The sequence below is a fragment of the Rhinoraja longicauda genome, chromosome 12, assembly GCF_053455715.1.
Source record: "Rhinoraja longicauda isolate Sanriku21f chromosome 12, sRhiLon1.1, whole genome shotgun sequence".
Taxonomy (NCBI): domain Eukaryota; kingdom Metazoa; phylum Chordata; class Chondrichthyes; order Rajiformes; family Arhynchobatidae; genus Rhinoraja; species Rhinoraja longicauda.
The window spans coordinates 11099516-11114663 of NC_135964.1; the positions used below are offsets into that span (position 1 = coordinate 11099516).

The 15148-nt window shown below is 37.3% G+C and overlaps 1 protein-coding gene across 4 annotated transcripts in view; it reads right to left on the reverse strand.

Moving 5' to 3' along the window:
- Positions 1-228: 228 nt before the first annotated feature.
- The window catches only part of cip2a (cellular inhibitor of PP2A), a 39517-nt gene continuing 24597 nt past the window's right edge, over positions 229-15148 (reverse strand). For all 4 annotated transcript variants that reach the window (XM_078409001.1, XM_078409003.1, XM_078409002.1 and 1 more), the window contains exons 10-22: positions 13813-14037; positions 12537-12696; positions 12111-12252; positions 10430-10529; positions 9181-9299; positions 7826-8006; positions 6875-6949; positions 5488-5598; positions 5116-5312; positions 4546-4659; positions 4347-4429; positions 3060-3199; positions 229-1319 (exon numbers count right to left, since the gene is read on the reverse strand). In XM_078409001.1, coding sequence (XP_078265127.1) covers positions 1149-1319; positions 3060-3199; positions 4347-4429; positions 4546-4659; positions 5116-5312; positions 5488-5598; positions 6875-6949; positions 7826-8006; positions 9181-9299; positions 10430-10529; positions 12111-12252; positions 12537-12696; positions 13813-14037 — 1818 coding nt within the window. In that variant the 3' untranslated portion in view covers positions 229-1148. The remainder of the gene's footprint in view (positions 1320-3059; positions 3200-4346; positions 4430-4545; positions 4660-5115; positions 5313-5487; positions 5599-6874; positions 6950-7825; positions 8007-9180; positions 9300-10429; positions 10530-12110; positions 12253-12536; positions 12697-13812; positions 14038-15148) is intronic.

Here is a 15148-nt window from a genome sequence, read left to right on the forward strand (position 1 = left end):
GCATCCACCATGTGTTAAATTTCATCAGTCTCTAAATAGTTGATGAATTGGGAGCACCCCTCCCAGTTAATAACCCCATCTTTGGGCAGGGAGGGCTCTCTGGCCACGTTTTAAAAGTCATGCCAACAGTAGGAATGAACAATCCATTCGCCATTTATTCCGGATTAAAAGTAATATTACAAAAAGTTTGAAACATTGATATTTCGTGCAAGAAACAAAATATTCCTCGACTTACATATTGTATAAACTATATTTGGACTCTTTTAAAACATATTCATATTTAAAAGGTTTATTTTGTCAACAGGATGAAAGAAAGATGTACACTGAATGTTTGGATGTGCATGCTAACTAAAAATGAGAGTATGAATAAAGCAAGCACCAGATTCAAAATAGTGTCAAAAACTCTTTACTAATGTGAAAAAGAGTTGAATAAGTGAGAGGTGCACATGGTCATTTTTTTGCAATGTAATCAGTTGAATACATTGGTTAGCTTAAATTTTAAATCAGTAGACTGATTTTTGTTTTACAAGCTGTCAGACATAGTTATAAGAAGTTTGAAAAGTAACTTCTAACTACTTTCCTTGCACCGATGAATATCACGATTAAGATAAATTTACTCATCATAAATACTGCAATAAAATCAAATGTAGAATTGATTATAGGATAATTGTAAATAGATTTGGATATTAGAATCCAGGAGACCTAAATCAAGTATTAATATATCAGTAAAATTCCACTACTTTATCACTGGGTACAGATTTGTTCCAAGTTGGAAAGAACTATTGTCCAATTCTAAATGACACCTCCTCAATATACACACTACTGAAATGTTTGGTTATTTGCAGTATTTTACTATATCAAGAACGAAAATGCGGTCAAGCCTAAATGTGGCTACACCAAATCTACAGCCTGCAAAGCCAGTATTTTTGCATATAACAAGGGCCCAGAGCCTTGTAATTCAAACAACATCAAATACCTGCTTCCAAAGCCAGCACTTTAAATGCTGTTAATATTTAATGGCTTTGAATTTTAGTTTAAAATAATTTGTACCTTTAATCCCATAGTATGAACATGTAATCTTCCAGCCTCAGGGACTTTAAGGGAACAGTTGTATTGTGTTTGTATTAAAATGACAGAAAGCAGCAAGACTACAGACTGAGATTGACAGTGTTTGACTGTAATTTACTGCTACTTAGGCTATGAATCATTGCTATCATCTGGGAATGCTTGCTGAGTTCCTCCTGCTGTGCTTGGACCAGGGCTTCATTTTGTTGTAACCGGGCCTCGAGCTGTGATTTCTGTATTTCGAACGATGACAACTATGAACAGATAAAGTATATACATGAGGCAGAATAAAATCGCATGAATCCTTTCACCCAAAGCTACTATTATAGACAATAGACAATAGGTGCAGGAGTAGGCCATTCGGCCCTTCGAGCCAGCACCGCCATTCAATGTGATCATGGCTGATCATTCTCAATCAGTACCCCGTTCCTGCTTTCTCCCCATACCCCCTGACTCCGCTATCCTTAAGAGCTCTATCTAGCTCTCTCTTGAATGTATTCAGAGAATTGGCCTCCACTGCCCTCTGAGGCAGAGAATTCCACAGATTCACAACTCTCTGACTAAAAAAGTTTTTCCTCATCTCTGTTCTAAATGGCCTACCCCTTATTCTTAAACTGTGGCCCCTGGTTCTGGACTCCCCCAACATTGGGAACATGTTTCCTGTCTCTAACATGTCCAACCCCTTAATAATCTTATACGTTTCGATAAGATCCCCTCTCATCCTTCTAAATTCCAGTGTATACAAACCTACTATTCATTCTACTGTGGTTGCAATGAGAAATATGTACACAAATTGCAAATGATTTTTGTGGCTTAGTTCTGCCCAATCATTTACATATCACTGAACATAAATTCTATCATCAACCAAAGAATGTTTGTTATTGTAAAACTAACCTAGTGCAGTTTAATTGATACAGTTGATAAATGGTTTCCTATCATAAAAAATAATATTTCAGTATTAACCCATAATTTGATTTTAAGTAAAAAATGATTGAAAATTTTAAAGAAGTCTAACTAATTCCATCATGTATATAAATCAGTTTTTATTATTGAATACTTAAAACAACATTTAAAACCTATTGATCAAAAAATCAAGTGCTTCCTTGAAGTCAACAAGAAGCAAGCAGCAAACAAGTGGTTGTGATTAATTTTGATCCATGCCAAGGCAGTGCTGTGTACATATCTGGAGGTTTATGTAAAAGTTCACAGTACTTCTATTCATACTGACCACAATTTCCACATGAAATTTTGTGGACTTTGGGTACTTCAGTTAATTTGGGGTGATATGTATTAATAAATTATCAGCAAGATCTAGATATACCAATATACCAATATTATTAGGACATTTAAAGCCAAATGTGTTGTACACTCCAGAATGTCACAACTAAATCCAGATTATATATACATAGAAATATGAATTATACATACCCAAGAACTTTAAGTATAAGCAAAATATGTAAAGTGTACTTTAAAATTCTCAAGAATGTCAATAAATTTAAACAATTAGTAATAAATAATTACTGACAAACTCAATGCACAAAACAGAATTGAATCCCACCAGTTCCCCACGCTTCTAACATGCAAAATTATAGGCAACTTCCACCAATATGCATGCTCCAACTTAAGAATTACCCTCCTATCTCATAGAACAGAAAAAAGCAGTGCCACAACAATGTTATGTATAGGAAACAAGCTGTGTATAGGAAATTTCCTTTATCTTCTGACAAATCCCAAACTATAAGGGTTTGGCAATTTTTGAACTGTTTATGAAGTTCTGATTTCTATTCCAAGCATTAAGAATGTCCTAGATATTCCCTCAAGTGTAGTGGTCACTGCTCTCTCGTAATCAGAATTGCAACTCTCATAATCAGTTTACTCTCTGCAGCTATTTAACAGAATATTCAGCAGCAATATAGCATATCGCAGTCTTCACACACTGAGTATCCTGAAAAGACCGATTAATAATACTGTTCAATAGGCAGCAGATTGTGTACCTTAATGCTGAGTTCTTTCCGTGCTAACTCGATCTTGCTAAGCTCCTTTTGGAGTGCACTAATAGCTTCTTCCATGTCCTCTTTCTCCTTTTCCATTGTGTTTATTTTGTCATGTTGTGCCTGGAACCTTTGTTGTAAATCTGCAAGTCAGTGTAAGACAGAGAGAATAATTATTGCGTTATAACCGAGCATATTCTTTTGCATTGGATATCCCGTCCACTGCATTTCTGCGTTATGACGTTTCAGCAATATTTTCAGTTTCACAAGGTCACAAAATTGCCAGTCCTTAAACCTTCCGGTTCGTCAGGATGGTTTTTGACAAAACTCCGGAAATGTTTGAAATATCAATCTCCCATTTCAGACATAGCAATGACATCTGTAATTTTGCATGTGTTTTTTATTGTTCCTAATTTTCTGTACATCTTCCCCCTCAGTCATTTCCTTCAATCATCTCAATTACTATCTGCTGGTTGTCATAACACCGTAAAAACACAGGATACCAATGTATTACAGTGTGTTCCAGTAATTCCTTCTGTCAAGAACCTTAAAGAATATGGGGCAGATGGAACGTGTCCAGGACAAAAATTGCTCCCGCACATGAATTCAAACAACTTACAGATGCAATTAAAAAACAATTAAAAGCTGCCTTTGTCACCCATGTTTCATGAGTGAGAAATCATCCTCAGAAGAAGAATTTCTTCTTGATCTAACATTTGTTTTATAAAAGTATATTAACAGTGAGATGGTATAAGATCTGGGGGCACATGAACTATAATTAATCTGCCAATTGCATTGTGCCACATGTATGATGTACCTATGCATTATGTATTTATGTACTTTTTATCTGTATAATGAATTGAAGTGAGAGATTCTTGAGGATGTGCAGTTTGTTTCAGGTGTTTGTATGTAAAGGGGAACACTATATTTCGTAGATCAAATTGTTTTTTTTTTACCCAGTTTCGACTGGGAACAAGAAAATTATTCTAACAATCCTCTTGCTATTTGGTTACAAATCTCCACACCATCCCATAATAGGAATAACCTCAAAAATGAGAGTCACATGAAGTGAAGGATAAGAAAGGTGGAAAAGATGTATGGCATATTTCTGCAAATAAAATAAAACACTAAACATCCAGTGCTATTCCTGATATTCTATGGCATATATTTTTTTAATCTAAAATTAGAAAAAACATTAAATGTAGCTTTCATGCTATTTGTCAACAGTTCCCCCCCCCCCCCCAAATAAACCTTTAAAAAAAAAGATCTGAAATGAAATGTATATCAAACCTAATAATTTATTGTCCTTTTCCTGTAACTGAATGCACATCTCATTTTTCTGTGCTTCCAATTCTACCAACTGAGCATGGCACCTGTGATCCAAAACAGAAAAGACAAGAAATGTTGCTGTGTTTCTCCCATCTGATAAACATGACATCAGGATGTATGAATACCATATCTAAACACACACATCCTAAGATGGGCTTACCTGTCATTCTGTTGTTTAAGTGAGTCAACTTGCTTTTTGAACAATTCACATTTCTTGCCCAATGATTTATATTCAATCTGAAGTTCTTTAAATTGCCTTTCAACATTATCAAGACTGTAAGGAAAATATTTATGGATTAATGATTACCTGATCAAAAATATGCAGACTATAACTAAAGTTAAACAGATACAATTGATCTCTGGAATGCCTTACTTTTCTCATATTAGGTGCATTAAGTGTAATCCCACAGGTAACTTTTCCCCTCATGTTCTTTTCACTCACTGTCAGCCTTCGCAGTCTGAAGTTTGTTGCTTGGTGCCCAATGTATTTATTAATGCTATTTTGAAAAAGGACACAAGGAGACGGACAAGAATTGCCTGGGAGAAATCCCTCTCAATTACGTTTTCTTCCAAGCAACTGTTTGATTTCCATATGAAGGAATCAAACCCGTGTAATTGTGCCATGCAGAAAACCCTCAACTATTGCATATGTACTCCGATGCCAATGCTATGAACATTTTAAAGGCAGCCGGAATATACCATCAGTAAAGCAGAAATAAGCAAAACCCACTTTTGAGAAAGATTTTTTGAAGTAATTTTTAAGGATTCGTGCTCGTTAGCTACAGTCTGTAGTTTACAATTGTGTTGATAAAGCTCTTCAATATCAGCCTTGGCACGGTCAGATTCAAGCAGCTGCGTCTTCAGCACTCCATCAAGTTCTTCATTTTTTCTCTCTGCTTCCATCAGAAGTGAGGCCAATTGTCGTGCCTACAGCTCAAAAACAAATACATAATAATTTATAAAGTGCAACAGTTCAGAATAAAATGTATAGGACAGATCCTTCTATCAACGTCAATTTTTCTGCTAAATTTACCACTTGAATTGCAAACGATAACTTAAACTAATGTAAGGTTGTATCTGGTAAAGTTAAGTATCAACATACCTCTGCCTCTGCATGGGCTCTTTGACAACGATACTGGGCAATCAAGCGATCAGCCTGTGTTAGGGCCAGTGCTTTAGCTTCTAACAGATCTTGTAAACGATTTTCTTTGGACTAAACAAAGAGGCATATTAACTATTGTCAAAATTGAAGCATGTTTCACAACAAGATTGCTTATAGCATTGCAAACTCCAAAAATGCTGACCCTCACTATTGTGAGGTAAAGTTGTCTTCAGCGAGGAAATAAATGTGTGTAAATAAATGAACAGAAAAGACAATGCTTCTGTTTTATGGGATGAATTTTGAGGGGAAATGCCACTAAGCCTTCTACACAAGTGCAGAAGTGCCAAACTCACGCAGTTTTCACATTATAATGTCCATTAATAATGTCAATAGCAAACTAAAAATTAATGCTGAAATTAAAACTAAAATTAAATGTTCATTTAAATGAGCAGATTGTATAAAATATTAATCTGGAAGTATCAAAGACTGACAAGTTCATTTTCTGCATCAAAGGAAAAACTGCCCTTTCTACCATGCGTGCCACCTTTAGGATCTCAACTCTCATGTGCAATGGTCATCAGGTATAAAGACAAATTGGTGGTTGCAGAAATACATCAGCTTTCTGCGATGAGGCCAGTAATTAAAATGATTAAATGATTGTTGCATTTAAATAGATAAACTACACTCTCTTAAAATTGGAACTACGTGTAAATGAATTCTGGAGTCTGTTTACTCAAGACCAGTGGAATAATCTGCCCAAATGATTGTAACTGCAAGATCAACGGTCATATTCAAGTCAGAGACGGACAGGTTTTTAGGTACATGGATGTGGCACAAAGGTGGGTGAAAGCGATGTGGTACGAAGGCAGGTAAAAGGAATTGACATAATCAGGAAAGCTGTAACAGGAAGGTGGAACAGATTTGAGTTAACTGTCCCTGCACTAATATCCTTTCTCTATGCATATCTTCCCTGCTGCAGTTTCATTTTTAGTATACGCTGCATTTGATGTGTGGTGGAATTCAATTCTGTCATACATTGATGTGCATGGCCTTCACGACATTTTTGCCTATGGAGACCTGTGTATGTATGCCTTCTGGCCTTTGCAATATACCACAGGGCAATTACACTTTTTAAATCTGTTTTTATAATTGTAGTAGTTTTTAATCAACATAATGAAAATAGATTACTTTTCCACCACAATGAAAATAGATTACTTTTCCACCACTCCCCCAAATTATTTGGTTCATGTTGAGAACATGTGAATGCCTTTTTCTTTCAATTTAAAAAACTTAATTAGTACAACAATATATGATAATTTCTTTAATCACTTTGTGGCACATTGGCTTTACCAGTTTTAAGCTTATGTGTCATTTCAATGGCACTTACTGCAAGGGAAGAAAGCTTCTGTTCATAGACATCCATCACATCTGAAAGTCTAACATCCTTGGCTTGTTCCTTCAGCTGTGAAAAGATACATTTATGTGGCTACGTGCAATTTTAAGCAGCTTTACAAAAACAATCCAATTAAAACAAGATTGTTGAAAATAAAGGGGAAAAGATACAGGTGATCAGGATTCACATGTTAAAATAACATAACAAATAAGCAGAGGGAGGACGTAGAAAATCATAATATAGTCAAGCAGAATCATAGAAACATAGAATACAGGTGCAGTAGTAGGCCATTCGGCCCTTTGAGCCAAATCCTCTCGCTATGCAGGCCACACGTCATTTGCTTTCTTCACTGCCTGCTGTATGTGCATGCTTACCTTCAGTGACTGATGTACAAGGACACCCAGGTCTCGTTGCACCTTCCCTTTTCCTAATCTGACACCATTCAGATAATAATCTGCCTTGTTCTTATATGGTCAATATGGTTTTACGTAAAGGAAATCAAGTTTGACAAATTAATTAAAGTAGTTCTTTGATGATGGTGCCAGTATGGATATGGAAGTAATGGATGTACAGCTTCAAAAAATGATTTCAATAAGATTCCATGTGGAAGGTTGCTGAACTTTTATCAGAAGCGATTTGGGAATAAAAGTAACAAAGTCTTACCACAAATGTTCACAAAATTGTGGAGAACATATGGAATTTTTGGCTTATTAAAGGAGTGTTATCGTTGCTTTTGTGCAAAGTTCATGAGGCTGTTCCCTGGCTTAAGAGATGATTGTATTATTAGGTTGAAACCATTGGACACACACATCTTGCTCTTTAGAATACTGAGAGATGAACTCAGTAAACATGCCAATATCAATCACAAATCAGTGCATCAAATACATGTCATTGATTGCAATCATAATTGTGCATTGGGTAAACCCAGTCAACGTGTATACAGACCTCTGATCCTAATTGCAACTTATCAATCAATTCATGAATATTTGATCTGGTCGCATCGGCAGTACTTGAACATTTTGGTGTAACAAAGTTTGCTGAATGTTGCTGCACAGGAACTTTCTTCATTACGTGATCAGCATTCTGATGCCTACATGCATTATTGGCAGCAATGCTCTCTCCAAGCCTAAAACGATCAAAACAGCGTCAATGTAAAACCCATCCCCTCAGCTCTTTACTGAGGATGTATATAGCCAATCACAATGAGAATACTTTAAAAAAATGGCCAAACATAATGTGATATAACATCCAAAATTTACCATGTTAAAATGAAGGAAATTCATTGAAAGTGAACGTTGAAAGTAATATACTCCTAGAAAATCGATTTAATTCAATATGTAATTATATTTTTGTATTCTATTTAATAAAAATTCTATTCATCAATATGATCTACGTGCCTCCTCAGCCCAATCATTCTTTTCAATTACTGATACCCCCAAGCTGTAAATCAAGAACCGTCTCCCCTTCTATATCTCCCCAAACATCCAAGGTGGAGTATGTTGGCAACTCGGGGGGACAAAGAGGAGGGGGGGGGGGGCAGAGAGAGCGATGGGAGGAGGAGGAGGAGGCAGCGGTGGAATGGTGAGCGGACAAAGCGACGGCTGACAGGAAGAAGCAGTAGCTGGTGAGAAGGGAGGGAGCTCCACAGTGACAGAGCGCATCCTGTTGCTGGCAGCAGCCTGACGAAAGCACTGTCACCATGGGCTACAACGTGAGCCGCAGCAACAGCTGGGGTTGAAAGCTGGGGTTGTAAGCGGCTGGGGAGGCGGTGCGAGCCGGGGGTGGCACGGGCAGGTCCGTCCGCTATAACCACAATCTGTTACAAAGGGGTCCGTTCAAATGAGGGTTCACTGTATTTTGAAATCATGATTTTGTTTTACGGTATTGTGGTTCATTTCTGTAGGGTCCAGTACTAGAAAATGTAAAGTAACTACAAAACATGCACTATTTTTAATCTTTGCTTTCAAAGAGGAATCAAATTTATATTATGTACTTTAAGTAGCAATTGCAAAAACTTAGCTTCCTGTTATTCTCTTAACAGTTAAAAACTTAAATTTAGATTCTCAAAATACAATCCGATTTTCACTACTGGAAATACAAGAGAAATGGTTTGCTTGCATGCATAATATTCCCAGATGCACTATCTTAAAGGGGCAATATCTCACAAAATGAGCCCAACAACTGAAGCAATATATTTATTGATCCACCGTACTTACAATATTAATGCCCTGTATTTGTATCAGTTAGTAACTATTCTTAGCAACCAACTATAAAAGTAAACCAGGTATCGCAGCACTTACATCATTGCAGGAAAATCAGGCAAAGGTGCTGCCTCGAACAGAATCCTTAACGCAAACTGGACGTACTCTCTGTGTTCGCACGTCAAAGCAAACGACAAAGCTGAGGTAAGCCGCTGGTCCTGGGCAAAACATTTGAAAAACTATAAAAAGCAGTAAAGCCAAAGCTTTGTACCATTTTGAATCAACAATTCAGAATTTTCTTAATTTCTTCCAAAAAAGTGCAAAGTAGGCAGGAATTCAAGATAACATAGCAAAATATAACTGACAATTTAAAAGTACTTCCTTATTAAAGTGATCACCATATGCAAAAGCTAAAATAGGAAAATGAAAACAATAGATACTAATATCAGAACATATGGCTGTGACCTTTGATAATGAACAAAAAAAAACCAGGGGGGAAACAAGGCATTAGATTAAGTGTTTAAGAAACCTCTGACTTAATACAAGATACAGAAAAGAAAACTTATTTAAATATCAGGATACTTTATAAAAAAATACGAGGACTATTTCAAATTAAATGTTTCCTCTGAAAATACATGAATGCAAAGTTTCATCCCTGGATGAATTTCTGCTACATTAAAGACGCGTAGCCATGTTTTGCCTTTTAGCTGCAATAGTTGGCCTTTAACTGTTCCTTGTATGATCCATCTGCTTATACAATGATAGTTTTATTTGCAGCCACCCTAATTGTGCACTGGGACCTGCAAGATTTATTCCATTGTAGGTATGTGGAAGCATACTAGCTTCGGCCATATCATTCTCCACTGGGGCATTCAGGCTACCACATGTTGTGATGCATGTTCTGGTTACCCCATAACAGGACAGTGTCCATCTCTCTCTGCAATGTGGACTGCAGTTAATAATAATTGACATTGCGTTGTTAGTTTGATTGTTTGCACATATTTTGAATGAAATATTCTAACTTGCATTTCCTCACTTAGTCTGATGAATCTTCACAGAAACACTCAATCTGATGCTCCGTTGTATCCCCCCACTTAAACAGGACACCATTCTGCATTGGATTGCTGATGGCTCTTAGCTGCCATAGCATAAGCAGCATTAATTCACCAATGGTCACAAAATCTGAGCCAATATTGCTATCTGCTACAATGGTTGCTGAAAATCACAATCATTTTCAAAGTAGTTCAAGAATTATCATGTTAAATGCAAACATTTACTTTTAAGTTGGTTATTAAACAGTTAATAAGACATTTCAAAATACAAGTTTAAATCCACTCTTAATTTTTACCTGCAAAATCTTATAAAAGCTTGCTTCCATGTTTGGCACCAACTGTTTGACTCTGCTCATTATGGTAAGAGTCTTTAAGACAACATCTGTACCTATTTTACTGTTAACGTGCAGGAGTATGAGAAAATAAAATAAAAATTAGAAAGATGTTCTAAGCTAATTTCAGGTTCAAGTACCTCTCTTAATTTGGCTATAAATGATGTGCATAAAGAAATCAGTACTACACAGAAGCAATTTAGAAAACAGAATCTCACAAATTACATTTCTCTACCATGCAAACAAATCTGATTTAAAACAAATGTACAACAAGCAACATTTTTCCAGCATAGCAAAAATAATATAATAGCTTCTCGCTCGTTCTTTAGTTTGAAACCATACAACTATATAGTTTATTAGCAGAGAATCACAAACTGAGGCAAGGGCCCCTCTCCCCAGCAGTAAAGCTAATTAATTTCTCTATTTCCCTTGTTTTTAATATCCCAATATATTTATCCTTTTCTTTTGGAAAGCTACCACTGAATCTGCTTCTCCCATTTGTTCACAGTACATTAAATCCATTGTTTTAAAAAACTAATGAGTATGTTGAGTCACCTCTGGTTCAAATGTCAATCATGTGAACTCAGAATTCCGATAACCCAGGTGTCACAGGAAACATTTTTCCCATTTTTTTACTCTGACAAACCAATTAGGGTTTGTAAACATTTATAAAGAACTAACATGTAAATCCTTCCTAAAATCTTAAATATTTCCTTCCAGTTAATGGTGTGATCAAAAAAAGTGTGAACCTACAGCTGCCATGCATCTTATGAAGTGCCTAAGATGTTTATTAAGTGATGAACAAACACCTTATTATGAGATTATTGCATAATTACTTTAAAAGTTTCCACAAGGGAACGACTTCATATTTTAAGTGTTTACTTGTATTTTTTGAAAAAGGCAATCTAATCTTCTATATACTAAAACTCTCGTTTGCTTGTTTGTTTGTTCACGAACTATAGCCAAAACGGTACATGATAGCGCGACAATTTTAGGCCCACCTTACTCACCCCGTACTTTTGGTGCTAATGGAAGAAGTTTCATTGAAATCGATGTTATATTTTTTAAGTTATTCACATTTTAAAGTTTAAATCTATCTCCAAGGGAGGGAGGGGAGGGGTGGAGGGAGGATAAAGGGGGCTTGAGGGGGAAGGGGGGTTGGAGTGGGGGGAGGGGAAGGGGAGGAGGGGAAGGGGAGGAGGGGAAGGGGAGGAGGGGAAGGGGAGGAGGAGAAGGGGAGGAGGAGAAGGGGAGGAGGAGAAGGGGTGGAGGGGAAGGGGTGGAGGGGAAGGGGTGATGGGGAAGGGGTGATGGGGAAGGGGTGGAGGGGAAGGGGTGGAGGGGAAGGGGTGGAGGGGGGAGTGGTGGAGGGGGGAGTGGTGGAGGGGGGAGTGGTGGAGGGGGAGTGGTGGAGGGGGGAGTAGTGGATGTGGGAGTGGTGGATGTGGGAGTGGTGGAGGGGGGAAGGGTGGAGGGGGGAAGGGTGGGAAGAGGGGAGGGGAGGAAGCAGGGGAGGGGGGGCAGGGGAGGAGGAAGGGGGGCAGGGGAGGAGGGAGGGGGTAGGGGGAGGGGGGGGGAGGAGAGGGTGCTACACCATTGCAGGAGAGGTTTGGGCCCAACAGGTCCACTTGGTCTAGTTGCTTACCAAAGCTCCACATCTGCTACATTGGTCCGGTAACCGACTTCAATCCGATTGTATGCAAACTGATACTCCAGAATTGAGACACAATTTCTGGCAGTGAGAACCTTTGCAATCTGTAGTTTTACTGTATCATCGCCACAAAGCAGTAAATATAGTTAAGAGAAACTACAAATATAGCCTGATTAGCTCTCCTTTGATGAGATCACCTTCAGTCAGGTAGAAATACAATGAACCAAAAGATTATCGCCATTCCCTGGTACTTATTAAATTAAAAATCAAGAAACCTTATTAAATTTAACACCAAGAAATTAAAATGCCTCAAGCTTAAATGACACAAAGTACTTCGCGAGCTCTTGCCAAATGTATTGACTTTTGCATTAGATTTGGCTGCTTTACAAGGTGCTCCTGATTACCAACCAAAAAGGATATCCAGAAGAATATCAAGAGCCTTTGTAATCCGATCATATTTCTTTTTTAATAGAGCATCTTCTAAAGTATGGTCTTGAATCTGCAACTGCTCCAAGATAACAGGAAACAGCAGCTCCATAAATGGCTCAACTGTGGTCCAAAGGATGCTGTCGATTATTTCCTAGTCAATACAATAAACAATGTTCAGTAACAGAATAACATTGAGGCCAAGATATAATTTCATCACATGACATTCTGAAATCTATTTATATAATCTCATTTATTTTCTGCACTGCCACCTGTCCTCTGAAATTCCTCAACCATTGTTCTTAATCTTCACCTCCATCGGCACGGTGAAGAAACTCAGAGCATTTCCTTCACCATGCCATGACGAGCAGAATTGAAATGTTCAAAGGTTTTTTATTGCCATGTGTACAGTGATATGCAAAATACCATGTTGAAATTATAACCAAATTAAAGTGATGAGTTTTCCAGCTGAAGATTGCTTTTAAATGCTATTTAATCTTGGCACTAACATTCACCCTTGCTGCACACAAGCAGGAAGCTGAAAATGTGAAAACAACATGCCCGTGGCCATTTGTTTCTCTGTTTTCACTGACAATGCAGACCTTTAATTAGTAAAGAGAAAAAAGTATATGTCATCCAGTGTTCATGCTGCCCATTTATAATATAATGAAGAGGGATATTCCAAACATTATACTCTTTGGCAGCAAAGCAAATAGGCAAGAAGGCCAAACAATAATCTATTAGTCACCTCTAAATAACAGAGTGTAGGCATATTCAAACGGGAAGGGCATAAACACTACTGTCTGGCAACTATGAGATTATTTATTCTAAATTATAAACTTAGATAACTTCCTAAATGATGAGTTTACTTACATTGTCAGACAATGGCAACAGCCTGTTATTAACACTGGTCATTTGCTTTCCTAGAGACAAATACAGTTCACTTATTCATCCCAAAGCCATTTGTAGGCTAATGAAGTGCTGCCATCAAAGTACTGCTTCATTTTATTCATGGTCTTCTCTCCACACACAGAAAAGCATTAAGAAAAAAATATGGCAAAATATCTCAGTCTATCCTCTATCCTGAAATGAAGCGTTATTAGATGTGGTTGCTTAATTTTATTCTACAACTTCCAGGCTGTGTTTACATGTTAACCTTCGTACACTGAAATCCCAGTAAAGTTATGGGTATGATAAAATGCGAACCATTAGCCATCCTAAATACAAATAGCTTTAATTTTTTTTAATTCATCCTTAATCATTCTTTTACCTCAAATAACTCCTTTAGAAGAACTAGAGCAAGTACTGAACACCTCTCAAGGTTCTCAAGTGGTTGATTTGACCAGTGGATAAGAGTAATAATTGGCTCTGAAGGTTTAATTTGTGATTTGAGCTTAGTTGTGGTGGCTCGTTCTTCAGATGTTCCGAATACTGTGTGGCATAATATTCTCCTGAGACTGTTCACTGAGCAAAATGCAACCAGCAATTCAAGGATCTGTGGAAGAGAAAAGTTGCTTAGAATATACATATCTTAAAATGGACTTAAATCATATTGAAGAAATATAATGCCTATCAGATTTAACCACCTTTTCTGCACTTGTTAGCTATATCTACCTTGGAACAAAGAAGTCATAAAAAGGCTGGGACAATCAGCAGGTCCTGGAGAGGGAAGCAGCGTCAACATTTCCAGCCAATTGTCGGTCATCTGAACAGAGTTCTGATGAAGATTATTGACATTAAATATTGATTGCATTTTCTCTCCATAGATGCTGGATGTCTTGTGGTCTTTCAGATTTCCAGCATCTGCAATTTTTTCCATAGGTTCTAGGAGCAGAATGAGACCATTCCGCCCATCATGGCCAATCTATCTTTCCCTCTCAACCCCATTCTCCTGCCTTTGCCCCATAACCCCTGACACCCTTACTAAACAAAAATTTGTCAATCACCACCTTAAAAATATCGACTGACTTGGCCTCCACAGCCATCCGTGGCAATTAATTCCAGATTCACCACCCTCTGACTAAAGAAATTCCTTCTCATTTCCTTTAAATTTTCCTTCAATTAATAGTAAATGGTTTATTTTTCTGCATTTAAATCATGTTTCACATTTTTAATTTTGTTGTCTGGACCAAAGAAAGTTCAAACACAGAATTAAGGGGTCTTTTAAAATGGATAAGTCACCAGGCCCACAAAAAGCCTTTCTCAAATTGTCTAAAGCAAAAGAAGAAACAGCAAAGTTGATCATTTTGCTGCACACGTATTGATGTCAAAATGGGAGAAAGGTACCAACAAAGGATCTACAGTTAGCCTATTGTAGGCAGTGGGGTAATAATTACAAAAAAAATCACAAGGGACAATGCAAATCACTATTTGGAAATTCAATTTAAAGGATTTGTTACAGGAAGATTTCATCTGGCTTGCCTTGTGCAATTTTGGGGGGGCATCAAGTATCAATGAAGATAGATTATTTGAAGCAATTTATCATACATGGATTTTCATAAGCCATTTTTATGAAGTACTACATGGCAAGCTTAACAAAAAATCCATGACATCCATGCGAAAGTGACAATTTTAATGAAAAAGTGCCTCAGTGGGAGAAAGTAACG